Source organism: Pezoporus wallicus, unplaced genomic scaffold, assembly GCF_028554395.1.
Source record: "Pezoporus wallicus isolate ANWC-B61680 ecotype Strahan unplaced genomic scaffold, APGP_CSIRO_Pwel_v1 contig_2910, whole genome shotgun sequence".
Lineage (NCBI taxonomy): Eukaryota > Metazoa > Chordata > Aves > Psittaciformes > Psittacidae > Pezoporus > Pezoporus wallicus.
Window position 1 is genome coordinate 231,929 of NW_026642858.1, and position 14,388 is coordinate 246,316.

Below are 14,388 nucleotides of genomic sequence, written 5' to 3' on the forward strand. Positions count from 1 at the left end.
CTGAAAGCTTTCAGGAGAACTGGCTACCCTGGATTTGGAGAAGACTGAGGTTGTTAATGACTTCTTTGCCTCAGTCTTCACTGGCAAAGGCTATGACCACACCACCCAAGTCTTGGAAGGCAGATGCAGGGACTGTGAGAATGAAGACCCTGGGCCCACTGTAGGAGAGGATCTGGTTCGAGAAAATCTTAAGAAGCTGAACGTGCACAAGTCCATGGGACCTGATGAAATCCATCCTCGGGTCCTGAAGGAGCTGGCAAATGAAGTTGCTAAGCCACTGGCCATCATATTTGAAAAATCATGGTAGTCAGGTAAAGTTCCTGACAACTGGAAAAGGGAAATATAACGCCCATTTTCAATACAGGGAAAATGGATGAGCTAGGGAACTACAGACCAATCAGTCTCACCTTTGTGCCTGGCAAAATCGTGGAGCAGATTCTCCTGGATGGCATGCTAAGGCACATGAAAATCAACAAGGTGGATGGTGGCAGCCAGCATGGCTTCACTAAGGGGAAATCCTGCCTGACCAATTTGGTGGCCTTCTATGATGGGGCTACAGAACTGATGGACAGGAGTAGAGCAGTTGATATCATCTACCTGGACTTGTACAAAGCATTCGATACTGTCCCACACGACATCCTTGTCTCTAAACTGGAGAGACATCAATTTGATAGGTGGACCACTCGGTGGATAAAGAACTGGCTGGATGGGTGCACACAAAGAGTTGTGGTCAATGGCTCAATGTCCGGCTGGAGACCAGTAATGGTGGTGTGCCTGAGGGATCGATGTTGGGACTGGTCTTGTTCAACATCTTTGTTGCTGACGTGGACAGTGGGATTGAGTGCGCCCTCAGCAAGTTTGCCGATGACACCAAGCTGTGTGGTTCGGTTGATACCCTGGAGGGAAGGAATGCCATCCAGAGGGACCTTGACACACTTGGGAGGTGGGCTGATGCCAACCTCATGAAGTTTAACCATGCCAAGTGCAAGGTCCTACACCTGGGTGGGAGCGATCCCAGGCACAGCTACAGGTTGGGCAGAGAAGAGATTCAGAGCAGCCCTGTGGAGAAGGACTTGGGGGTGTTGGTTGATGAGAAAATGAACATAAGCCGGCTTCAGTGTGCGCTTGCAGCTCAGAAAGCCAACCGTATCCTGGGCTGCATCAAAAGGAGCATGACCAGCAGGTCGAAAGAGGTGATCCTGCCCCTCTACTCTGCTCTCATGAGACTTCACTTGGAGTATTGTGTGCAGTTCTGGGGTCCTCAACGTAAAAAGGCGTGGAACTGTTGGAACAAGTCCAGAGAAGGGCCACAACGATGATCAGGGGTCTGGAGCACCTCCTGTGTGAAGATAGGCTGAGAAAGTTGGGGCTGTTCAGCCTGGAGATGAGAAGGCTGCGTGGAGACCTCATAGCAGCCTTCCAGTATCTGAAGGGGGCCTATAAGGATGCTGGGGAGGGACTGTTCATTAGGGACTGTAGTGATAGGACAAGGGGTAACAGGTTAAAACTTAAGCAGGGAAAGTTTAGATTGGATGTAAGGAGGAAATTCTTTCCTGTAAGGGTGGTGAGGCACTGGAATAGGCTGCCCAGGGAGGTTGTGAATGCTCCATCCCTGGCAGTGTTCAAGACCAGGTTGGATGAGGCCTTGGGTGATATCATTTAGTGTGAGGTGTCTCTGCCCATGGCAGGGGGGTTGGAACTAGATGATCTTAAGGTCCTTTCCAACCCTAACTGTTGTATGATTCTATGATTCTATATTGGTGGTAGAGGAGGCTTAAATCAAGACTTATGAAAAAGTCAGTTAAATGAAAACGTTGCAATTGCTATGGCCAATAAGTGTTGAATTCAGTTCTGTAAGACAAAGTGCAGCGTGAAAAGGTTTATTGCTGGCAATATAAATGTTCACTGGAAACAGTATGACTACTGTAGGTCACTGCATTAGTCATTTTGAATGTTATAAACTCTATTGCTATTAATGCGCTGAAGAGTTTTATATTGATGTTTAAATAAGTGGACAGAGATACAGCAGTATATCTAACTTGTGCCCAGTTCTTAAATCTTTTACTCATACAAGTAACCCCGTTAGATTTGTTTGCTCCTGATTTATGTCTTTTAAATTCCATTAGCTTTAGTGGAGTTGTTTCTGATTTATGGTTTTGTAAATGAGAAGGGACTTGAACCTGACGGGACTGGGTAGATGTTTACAAGTTTCAGGACAGGGATGGTGGTTATTAAATATTTCATGATCGAGATTTGAAAGGAAATGGATATGACTGTTCTTTGCTGTGAAACTTCTCCTGCTGTGGTATGTTAAAAAATAAAACCTATTTTTTAACTACCCTTTATAGTGATACCCTGATTGACATAGCAGTGTCAGAACTTTGTCAAGCCTTGTTCTTATGCTGTATTATTACATAACCAAGAGTACATATTATAAAGAAACAGTAATCCTTATTGTCCCTAGTAGCAAAAAAATATATGGAATGTGTCAGTTCTGTTTGCTACTTAAAGAAGCATTCAGGATACTGCATGAGTATCCATCCACATTCCTTAGAAATCTACATTTTTTCAGTGATACAACTTGAAATAGGGTTGGAACTCAATAAAATAGTGACAAAAATTTCAGGTGATGCAGTATATCATTTAGGTATTCAAAATTACAGAGTAGTGAGTTGGGGGGTGTGTGTGTGTGTGAAGAATTTAGAAAGCAGTGGCAATTTAGTTGACCCCTCCAAATGTTAAAGGTACTCGTTTCCTATTTGATGGCTTTGTTATGGCGGCTGTTTACTGAAACAAACATTACCATATTGCCTAGCAGCTTCTTTGCAGCTACAAACAACATTTGTTATGACTTGAACTTGCAATGTGTGATGACTGTGTTGAAGCTACTTGGAATATTGCAGAGGTTACATTTGCTCCTACAGCAGAAAATAAATACACTTTGTTGCACTCTTTTACTTGCAGAAATAAGGTGGTGACTCATTGGGCTTCACAAAAAGGGGCATAAACTGCCAGTTTATATTGCACTGCTTTTTGTATTAAAAAGTAACAGTAGAAAAGATTAATGCGAATGAAGGCGGTCACTGATTTCCTTTTGAGAATCTTCATGAAATGTGTAATGTTACCTTGGAATTGCAAACCCATGGTCAAAGTTTGCTGAGCAACTTTTTGTTGCTTAATTTGATAGGGCCATGAACTTGCCAGTTGCTGCGATGCCCCTTGGACAGTACTCACAATGGCACTGGGGTTGCAATTATTAATGCCCATCATTCTATCTGAATTGTAACATTTCACATGACAAATGTGGGAATGGCTTCCTTCATCATTTCTCACCAACTCTTCTAGGCTAGTATTTCTGTTGGAAGCCCAAACTTGCACTTCGTACAATAACCTGATGCATGTTCTTGTTTCCAGAGCTGCAACAGAGAAAGGTAGGGACCTAAGGCTCAGGTTCTGCTTCCATCATAAGTCATGGAAGGAATATATATTTATTTTAGTCTTCTGTGACTTGTGTTATATAAAGCACAGTTCCTTCCGCTGCTTGTCCATGTAAGACTTGAACATCATTTTCACCTTTATTCAGGCAGCTTTTTGTTGGCTTTGTTTACCTGATGGATATTTTGGGGGTTTATCTTTTTATGATTTGGCTTGAGTGTCCTTTTCCTGAAATTTTATAAGTAGTGTTGTTTGTAATTAAATACAATCGAAGTGTATTTTTAATTTAAATCAGATAACCTCTCCCATCTTTCAGAACGCGGTTAGGTAGAAAGATCTTCATTACAGTATCCACAGGATTTAAATGAATATATAATCGAAAAAAGATGCCACAAACCTCTTTGGAAGGATTGTTCATCTTGTATCATAGGGTAGATAAAATTAATAAATCTTACTGTGATTTAGCATGTATTAGACTAAAGCTGTGATACAGTTTCGATTTATCGCTAATATCTAAATTATGAGACCTGTTGCCTCTTATGGCTTAATGATTTCCCATCCTTGCAAAGATAGCTGTACTAAAACTTAGTAGTGTTACATAAGAAAACATTAATTTTTCTAATGAAGCAAAAGATCTTATGCTGCTATTTGGTTGTTGCCCTTATTCCCTTCCTTTCCCTCCCCTTCCCTCTTCCCCTTCCCTCTTCCCCTTCCCCTTCCCCTATTCTGAAGTATTTTAGAGTAAATCTAACCTATGAAATTAGAATTCTACATTGAAATTTAGATTTTAGCTTGAAATAAATTCTAATTACAGGTTAGTATTGAATCGTAGAATCATAGAATAGTTAGGGTTGAAAAGGACCTTAAGATCATCTAGTTCCAACCCCCCTGCCATGGGCAGAGACACCTCACACTAAATCTTATCACTCAGGGCCTCATCCAACCTGGTCTTGAACGCTGTCAGGGATGAAGCATTCACAGCCTCCCTGGGCAGCCTATTCCAGTGCCTCACCACCCTAACAGGAAAGAATTTCCTCCTTATATCCAATCTAAACTTCCCCTGCTTAAGTTTTAACCTGTTACCCCTTGCCCTATAACTACAGTCCCTAGTGAAGAATCCCCAGCCTCCTTATAGGCCCCCTTCAGATACTGGAAGGCTGCTATGAGGTCTCCACACAGCCTTCTCTTCTCCAGCCTGAACAACCCCAACTTTCTCAGCCTATCTTCATACAGGAGGTGCTCCAGTCCCCTGATCATCCTTGTGGCCCTTCTCTGGACTTGTTCCAGCAGTTCCATGTCTTTTTATGTTGAGGACCCCAGAACTGCACACAATACTCCAAGTGAGGTCTCACAAGAGCAGAGTAGATGGGCAGGATCACCTCTTTCGACCTGCTGGTCATGCTCCTTTTGATGCAGCCCAGGATACGGTTGGCTTTCTGAGCTGCAAGCGCACACTGAAGCCAGCTTATGTTCATTTTCTCATCGACCAACACCCCCATGTCCTCTGCAGGCCTGCTCTGAATCTCTTCTCTGCCCAACCTGTAGCTGTGCCTGGGATTGCTCCAACCCAGGTGTAGGACCTTGCACTTGTCATGGTTAAACTTCATGAGGTTGGCATCAGCCCACCTCCCAAGTGTGTCAAGGTCCCTCTGGATGGCATTCCTTCCCTCCAGCATATCAACCGAACCACACAGCTTAGTGTCATTGGCAAACTTGCTTTGAGACCTAAGTATGTTTAGATTTTATTCTGGAATGCAGTAGAAAGCCTTGAAAAGAAAACCAATTATAAAAAGAATGTATAGAGATAATCTAAAATTAAATATACCAACTTGTAAAGAATTTCCACTGCAAATTGAAATGTTCTTTTTAATCTGCGTTTTTACTTAGTTTAGCCTGCAGTATTATTTTCTGAGAATTTTGAAGCTAACAGATACATAAAAATTCAAGTTCACATTAAAATTTACAAAGTGGCTTTGAAAAAAATCTCAGCTTTCATACCAGATAGAATGAGATCAGAATCATAAGTGACCTCAGGACGTAGTTGCTTTTTATTCTACTAACAAAAACACATGAAAAGTTAAAAGACTATCGAGAGTTTATGTTTATTTTATCAGTGACAGAGTCAATGGCTACTTATTTTTAAAGTGAAATACAGCAGAATGTAAGCAATAGCAGTGACGTTTTATTTGAAAGAACATAATGCAGAGCTACTTTATTTTAAAGGCTCATTTATTCATTTTTGACCTTAACTGTTTGAAAAGTCAAACTGTACTTCATAGCTTAAAGGTAAGTGCCCAGACAAAGTCTGTCCATTCAAATAGCTGAAACACAAAGAAAAAAATAAAGAAGTCTGGAATGATATATGTTGATTCACTAATGTGATTTGTCTCCATTATTAATTTAGTAAGTTTTTTCTTCCCATTTAAACAGGAGGAGAGTGAATATCAAAAAGTGGTAAAATGTTAGCATGTTCCTATCATGTAAAGGGATACAAGCCCTATTTATTTCTATGGAAATTGTGATTCTGCTGTAATAGCCATGTGGTTTAATTTGTCTGCCTGTTTTGGGGGTTTGTTTATCTTTCATTTGGAGGTGGTTCAGAAGGGAATACCCTTTTTTCTGGTTGAACTGTCCTGTCCTCCAGGCCAAAGATGTAACAAACTGAGCAGGAATTCTTGATTATAGCATAGGTTTTTTTCCACCTTGGAGACTCAAAAATATTTCAAGAAGTAGTAGTGCATTTAAGGCAAAGCCTAACTTGTTCAGAGTGCCACTATTTAGGAATGGCAACACCGTACATACATATTAGTTCCCTTTAAAACAAACCTGAAGAGAAAGGAGCGTGAGGGAAGCAAAGATATGAACTGGCAAGTTAGGCTATTCCTACCTTTGGCGCACACAGAGATGTTTTCACAGCTTGGGCTGTTGAATTTCTGTTAGCTCATTTGACTTAAAATAGATCTGAGAACTGGGTTAGTTGAGCATTTGAGCATAGTTGGAATTCAGGCTTTCACGGTAGCCTGGGTTGTATCTGAGGTGACAATCTGTGTTCATACCCACACCACCTTTTCTGCTGTTGCTTCAAATTATTTTGGCTAGTGAAGTTTGGGCACACTAAAAGTGCTCTTTTCTCCGCCACCTGGTAGATATTCCTGTGACGTACAGATTCCGAGCCTCTGTAAAACAAGAGACTAAACGTCTTTATTTTCATCCTTTAGAGTAGTCATAAGAGCAGTATTATCTTGCTATTGCAGTTCAAGAAAAGACTATAGTGTTCAGAGGTGCCAGTGGTTTTGTGTTGTTTTTTTTTTTTTTTTTCTTTTTAATGTTATCTGCGTGTAGTAACCCAAGGAGCTATTTTAAGTCTTGCAGGGTAGTGTAGGAGATCAGCCTAACAGGGCACTAGCAGGGAGCTTAAATACTTGCATAGAGGCCTCTTAAGAGTTGGAATAGTTGGGATTTGAAGTTTTAGGTATTCTAGGTTGGAATTTTAGGAATAAGGTTCAGAGGTCTTGTGCTGTTTTCTCCTAAATATTTCATAAAGGGATCTTTGTGAGAGCTTCAAAACTGGCCGGAACTGAAAGTGGTCCTTTCACTTCACTGCAGTGTGCCATATATGGGTAAACCTTGCTATTATTTCTTGTGAGTGACACAATGGTATGTGAAATTCCACTTTCTGATGACAAAAACAAACAAACCAAAACCAACCAAACAAAACCCCCAACAAGCCAAAACAAACAATTAAACCCCCCAAAACCAAAAAACCCAACAAACAATAAAGAAAGCTTTTGATTAGAGGGTATATTTGAGAGAGAAAGAGCCCCCATCTTAGTCTGCAGGTCAGATATTGGAGCAGCTCTGCAACTGTGCTCGTGGTGGTTGCTCCTCTAGCCTCAATGTGATAGAGAATGTCAATACTGACCAAAGAGTGAAATTTTGGGCAAGATAGCTGGAGGATTAAAAGATGTGGTCACTATTGAAGTATCTTAATGGGGAAAAAAAATAAACCACCCCACCCCTCAAAAAACTCTAGTATAGTTTTGCTGCTTGGAAGACAAGTCAACAGCCTCTGCAAGGCCGCCTTGCCCCCAGATGCTGAGATCAGAAACCTGACTTTAAGATGCTTAATACTTCCTAAGTCTGGAGGAACACAAGAAGGAATGGGAGCAGCAGTATTCTGCAGTATCACTGAGTCTTCATCTGTGGATAGCAACAGGCCAACAGGGATCAAAATTAAGGGCTGTGATCTCACCTCCTTCATGTGCGTTGTAGAGCAGTATATAAACATAAGCAGTGTTCTAATCTGTGTCAACATTTTGTTCTGTCAAAATGCTTTATGATACTAGGTTGGCTGCACTGGCATTTAACGCAGGAAGAAAGCTCTGGTAATACCAACATACTCTGTTTCAAGCTTTTCAGACCAAAATATTTTAATTTTTGCTCTGAAACATCACCTTCAGTGTACTGTGAGAAACAGGGACCCTTACAATACATCCACCAATTTACTGGCACAACAGTATATTGTTTTCCATTCAGCCCACTGGGAGAAGTGTATTTTGCAGCCAGATATTTAGATGATTCTTGACTAGATAAGAAACTGCTAGGCAGGCTTCTTTTGGGATCCTTCCCTGCTCATATTCAGCCACATTTAAGTTTCAGTTGTAATTTCAGAGCTTGGTTTTATACGTCAATTTGGTGATCATATATGTATTTTTAATGTATTTTTTACCAGGCAACCTAAGCATTTGAATTTTCTTGTAGAGTTTATAAGGACACAATGCAGATGTAGATGAATTCATTCAGTAATTAATTTAATACTGCCTTAGACTATAAAACTGCATGTGGAAGAAATATTTTCCAAGGACAAGCCTAGAAAGATTGGCTCTTGTTTCATATTATCTCTAAAATCCACAGATTTTGTCAACTTTAAACAGAAACTAAGACCTAATAAATATAAAATTAATGCAAATATGCAGATGCTTTGGTTTTCTGGGGTTCCACTGTGATATGGTAGGATTGTTACTTCCAGGAATTATTTCCTGGAGTATATCCTTGGATATTTCCAGGAATTATATCCTTGAATAAGCATGATACTGTACTATTAAAATGTTTGAATACAGCCATTTAAGGTTATCAGTGATGAGGATTACTTCTAAAGAGAGTAAGTCTCCTCTGCCCACACCAGCTATTCTCAACACTTTTGACTAAGCAATTCCTCAGGAGTGTTTCTCCATTTCTTTTTAAAGAAATCAGGCCCTCTGGGTCAAAAAGGGGATTACAAAGATTTCCCAAGAATAAAACAGTTAAATTGCCATCAGTCTCTAAGGTAGTTAGCTCTGCAGTCTGGTGTTTCTGTTTTTCCATTGCTTTTCCTGTGAGAATGCCACTGAGACCTGGTAGTTATAAATGTAAAAAACAATTTAACAAGAACATCCATAATCATAAGTTTTATTGTGCTGTATTTCCGTGGTTTAACCCTTCTTCAAGTGGTCCAGCGATTTGGAAGGTCCAAGTAAATTCCCATTAAGGGAAAAGAGGGCAATAAAATTTTTAATAATGCTGGTGTTACTTTACTGTGAGAGGCACTGGCAGTTAGTGAATATGAATTATTCCATTTGAAAGATTTGGCCTTCTTTTATTTCATTGACAATTATAAACTAAAGCTGTAGATTTCACCATTTTAATTAATTATTATTATTATTATTAATAATAATTATTATCTGAAAACTGATGGTGCCTGGCATATGTGGCGTTCAAATTACCACACTTAATTCTAAGGGCTTAGTTCTCTCTCCTCAGCCCAGGGTCTCAGACGGAGTACAGCTCTCAAGCATTCTGAAGCCTCACGTTGTTCCCCTTTGCCTGGAAGGTGGAGCATGTGTATCCCTTCTGTCTATTCTGTGGGTGGCTAATGCTGCTAAACTGTAGGACCTCCAGGACTACAACTAAGTCATCTCCTAAATTTCTTGTTTCAGATGCCCTCAGAGGGCTCAGGTAGAGTTTATCTTCAGTAAATAAATATATAAATAAGATCCTCAAACTAGTACAAATCACTAAGAAGTGGGAGATACTGAGATCTGTGTAGCGCAAACCTGGATGTTTATTTTCCCTAGACTATGGCCTTTCTATTTATACAGTTCTGTGCAGTGGTAAAATACAGTTACCTGCTCGAGCTGTGTCTTTTCAGTAATGTGTGCTTGTGTACACACACACACACGCACACAGAGCAGTAGTTTTTTAATTCACTCTGAAGACAGGAAGGTCCATTAAGAGGTCTGTAACCTTTGTAGAATACTCTGGTATGGTGAATATACACTTTACTGGTCTCTGAAGCTGTAAGGAGCAAGAGTAGCATCACTTTACGTAGTTGGCACATCAACCCTGTTTGAGGCTACTGATAAGTCCAGGAAATGTCCAGGAAGTGAATAATTACATCCCTTTGTCTCAGGGAAGTATGCCATCACTTGTCCTGGTGCTAACTCTGACACTAGATTTCAGTGTCTCATATAAATAATAATAATTAAAAAATGGAGCAACAGTAGTCTGATGCTAAGGGACATTTGATATGCTACAGGCTGTTAAATTGAGAATAAACTCTAGTGAATGTAGACAAAAGTGATGCAATAGAACAGAATGGGCTATTTCAGTTGGAAGGGACCTACAACATCTAGTCCAACTGCTTGACCACACCAGGCCCCACAGAAGTTAAAGCCTGTTATTGAGGGCGTTGTCCAAATTCTTCTTAAAAACTGACAGGCTTGGGGCATCAACCACTGCTGTAGGAAGCCTGCTGCAGTGTTTGACCTCCCTCTCAGTGAAGAAATGTTTCCCAGTGTCCAGTCTAAATCTCCCAAGGTGCAGCTTTGAGACATTCCCACACATCCTGTTCCTGGATCGCAGGGAGAAGAGATGAGCACCCCTCTCCCTGCTTCCCCTCCTCAGGAAGCTGTAGGGAGCAATGAGCTCGCCCCTCAGCCTCCTTTCCTCCAAACCAGACAAGGCCGGAGCCCTCGGCCACTCCTCACAGGACACGCCTTCCAGACCTTCCACCAGCTTTGTTGCCTTCCTCTGGGTGTATCCAAGGACCTTCACATCCTTCTTTAACTGTGGGCCCAGAGCTGCACACAGGGCTCAAGGTGAGGCCACACAACTCTGCATACAGCAGGGTAATCATCTCCTTTGACCGGCTCGTTCCGCTGTGTTTGATGCAGCTCAGGGTGCAGTTTGCTCTCTTGGCTGCCAGGACACACCACTGACTCACAGTTTGCTCAGTGTCAACCAGCACCCCCAGAGCCTTTTCTGCAGGCCTGCCCTCCAGCCTCTCCTCTGCCAGTTTATACTTGTGTCTGGTGTTATTTTGTCCCAGGTGCAAAATACAGCATTTTGATTTGTTACATTTCTCTCGTTAATCACTGTCCAGTGTTCCAGTCTATTCAGATTCCTCTGCAAAGCCTCTTGTCCCTCAAGGGGGTCAGTAGCACCTCCTAGTTTAGTATCACCAGCAGACTTATTAATGGTACATCAAACTTAAGCCTCCAAATCACTGACAAATATATCGAACAGAACTGGGCCTAGAATTGAGCCCTGAGGAGCACTGCTGGTGACCAGCTGCCAGGCAGATGTAGCTGTATTCACTACAAACCTTTGAGCTCTGTCATTCATCCAGTTCTTCAGCCCACACACTGTGAACCTGCTCATCCCACAGCTGGGCAGTTTGTCCAGAAGGATTCTGTGAGAGACAGTATCAAAGCCTCACTAAAATCCAAAAAGCTACATCCATTGCCTGCCCTTCGTCAATTCGGCAAGTGACCTTATCATAACAGGGTGTCAGATGAGTTAAACAGGAGTTTTCCTTTGTGAGCCCATGTTGTCTGTGCCTGATGATTGTATTATTCTTTAAATAAATTTCAGTAGTACCCATTATGATCTTCATAATTTTTCCAGGAACTGAGAACTGTCTGTTGGTTGCTGGGTCTTCCCTCATGCACTTTTGGTGGGTTGGAATAACACTGGTTAGCTTACAGTCAGCAGGGACTCCCCAGAAGGTTCAGGGTCCTGCAGCTCCTTGAGGTGTCCAAAGAAGATTTCTCCATATGTGTTTATGGTTTCTTCATGAGCATGCATGTGGAGAAGTGAGAACGGGCTCATCCATAGTACAGAGTTGCACCACTTCAGCTGGAGTTGTCTTTCAAAGAGAAGGCAGCATGAAAATTAGTATGGCAATACTAATATACTTTTATTAATCTTAGTCAAATCAAATCCTGTTTAATTTATAATAAACCAACTGATTTAACTGAATGTTTTGGTATTTGACTTAAAATAAAGACAAGTAATTCTTCCTGAAGTGAAGATATTGATGGATCAACTACATAGACTGGGATTAATATTTTAGAATACTGCAGGGTTTTAAAAGATTAAGAGTTTTTGAGTGTTGATCCGTCCTTTCTGGTGATGTCATTGAGATTATTTGCAAAACCAGGCCTGTTTCCTGTGGTCGCTTCGAGTTTTGACTTGAAATAGCAATAAGCTTAATTATCCCTTTTTTGCTCATCGTTAAGGAACTTTAAATTACTGTGTATCTTAACAAAATTTGCAGTTGTCATGGTTTAACCCCAGTTAGCAACTAAAGAGCCACTTGGTCACGCCCCTCACAATAGGATCAGGAGAGAGAATCAGAAGGGTAAAAGTGAGGAAACTCATGAGTTGAGATAAAGACAGTTTAATAGGGAAGGCAAAACTGTGCACACAAGCAAAGCAAACCAAAGAGTTCATTCACCACTTCCCACGGTCAGGCAGGTCTGCAGCCATCTCCAGGAAAGTGTGGCTGCATCACATGTAACAGTTACTTGAGAAGACAAACACCATCACTCCAAATGTCCTCCCCTTTCTTCTTTCCCCAGCTTTATATGCTGATCATGATGCCATATTGTGTGGGATATCCCTCTGGTCAGTTGGAGTCAGCTGTCCTGGCTGTGTCTCCTCCCGACTTCTGCACGCCGAGCCTCCTCGCTGGTGGGGTGACGTGAGGAGCAGAAAAGGCCTGTGTAAGCACTGCTCAGCAATAACTGAAACATCCCTGTGTTATCAACACTGTTTTGCAGCACATAGTCCATACCAGCCAAAACCAGCACATCAGTGCAAAATAAAGTCAGATTTCAAGTAGGGTGGAGAGAAATTCTCCCTAAAGACAAGGAGGCTGAATGTTTCCTTAGAGGTTTGTGAAACTGAAGTTTCAGGTTATGAATGTTTAGGTATTAGTGACTCAGGAGATTAAAATTTCTGTGTCAAATTGTGAAGGCTGTCGAAGTTGAATATTTACATTTCTGCTGTTTACTGATGGGATGAACAAGGAATATTTTTATTGTACTGTTGTGAATTTTGCCATTTTGCAATTTGCATGAATTGATTCTGTAGTTTGACTTAGACATTTTGCTGTGAAGTTACCATTTCCATTTTTCTTTCTTCTACTTCTTTCTTGCCCACATTTGGCAGAAGGCGAAGTCTATTCCTGTTGTATAGTCTGATGCTGTGAACATTCATTTTATAATTTAATTATCTAAATAACCAAATGTAGTGCATTTTACAGTACATTTCCTTAAGCAAACTAGATGGAATGCTTTTTAATAACCATATAGCCATTTGATGATTCTTATACTTGCCATTGGAAGACAGTTTGGATATAGATTGATATAGAATTACTTAAAGTACTGCATATAAATTAAACATTAAAAAGGTAGATACAGACAGACTAAGCAGCTCAGTTATAATCTTTGGTTATGCAGTTGCTGCCTCAAGGACACTCCATCCATTTCATATCGTATGTCCTTCTTTTGAAAGATGATCAGTGGGTTCAAGTAACATTTCAGCACACAGGAAATTACATAATTTATAGACTTTGAGAAATGAAAAGCAGAAAACTGGTTTTCATAAATTAAATCTCCCTCTCTTTTTTTCTTTTCTCCCCTTACAGATTGGAACACTGAAAGATTACTACCACTTCTACCATAGTAAAACAATTAAAAGGTCAGTTCTCTCAAGTAGAGGTACCCACAGCTTCATTTCAATGGAGCCAAAGGTAAGAAAATCCACATATGTGTCTGACGCAAAAGCCGTTGCATTTTTTATATGAAATATCATACCAGAGGACATTCACCTGAATGGCATATAGCATTACAAGAACTGACACACTATCTGTTTGCTTGGGTTCTGCTTGTCATTAAAACAAACCAAAGACAGTACCATGCTATTCAGTTTGTGCTATTCTTGGAACATAAGGTCCAGCATTATTCATGGAGGAGTACAGGAATTGTGTTAATGCAGTAATCACTTTGTTGTGCTTCTCTGCAAAACCACGTGTGTAACAGTCATGTCTGCAGATCTTCTGTAAATCAGCCAGCTTTCAGAATGAAGGTGAGCTGTGTGGGATGGTACAATGTTCAGAGAAAAGTTTCTCTTGCCATTTTCTGGTCTTCCTCTGGAATTGATGTAAGAGGGAATACAATTAGAATGCTTTTTTCTGTGGTCCTTTTGATAGTTCCTGTCAATCATCATTTTAAGAACTGTTTGAAAAATGCTATCATATCTTTTGGATATATACTATACTGTCAACATAATTTAATTACTGATTTATAGTTAAGTATAATACTGTTTTGCATCTGTACCCAGGGCACACTTTTGTTTTAATCCTTTAATTTCAGTGGTTAGAAGCTTTATCACTAACTGTTGGATTGAACTGCTTCTCGTTTTCTTTTAGAAAAAATGTTTGGAGAATATCATATTAGCTTTTTTATTCTGTTTATGCAACCCAGTTTCACCAGCAAGCCCCCAAGTCCCTGGTGTTTTTCAGTGATGACAACTGAGTCAAGTTTTTCTTAAGTTCTTGAATGATGACTGCTGTCTGTGAAGGATTTGAGAGGTTTTACTTGAAAAATATTTTACGAGAACTAAGAGTTG

General features: G+C 40.6%; 1 protein-coding gene across 4 annotated transcripts in view; it reads left to right on the top strand.

The window, feature by feature from the left end:
• The window catches only part of PCSK5 (proprotein convertase subtilisin/kexin type 5), a 268,581-nt gene that overhangs the window by 16,006 nt on the left and 238,187 nt on the right, over positions 1–14,388 (top strand). For all 4 annotated transcript variants that reach the window (XM_057432936.1, XM_057432938.1, XM_057432939.1 and 1 more), the window contains exon 2: positions 13,406–13,510. In XM_057432936.1, coding sequence (XP_057288919.1) covers positions 13,406–13,510 — 105 coding nt within the window. The remainder of the gene's footprint in view (positions 1–13,405; positions 13,511–14,388) is intronic.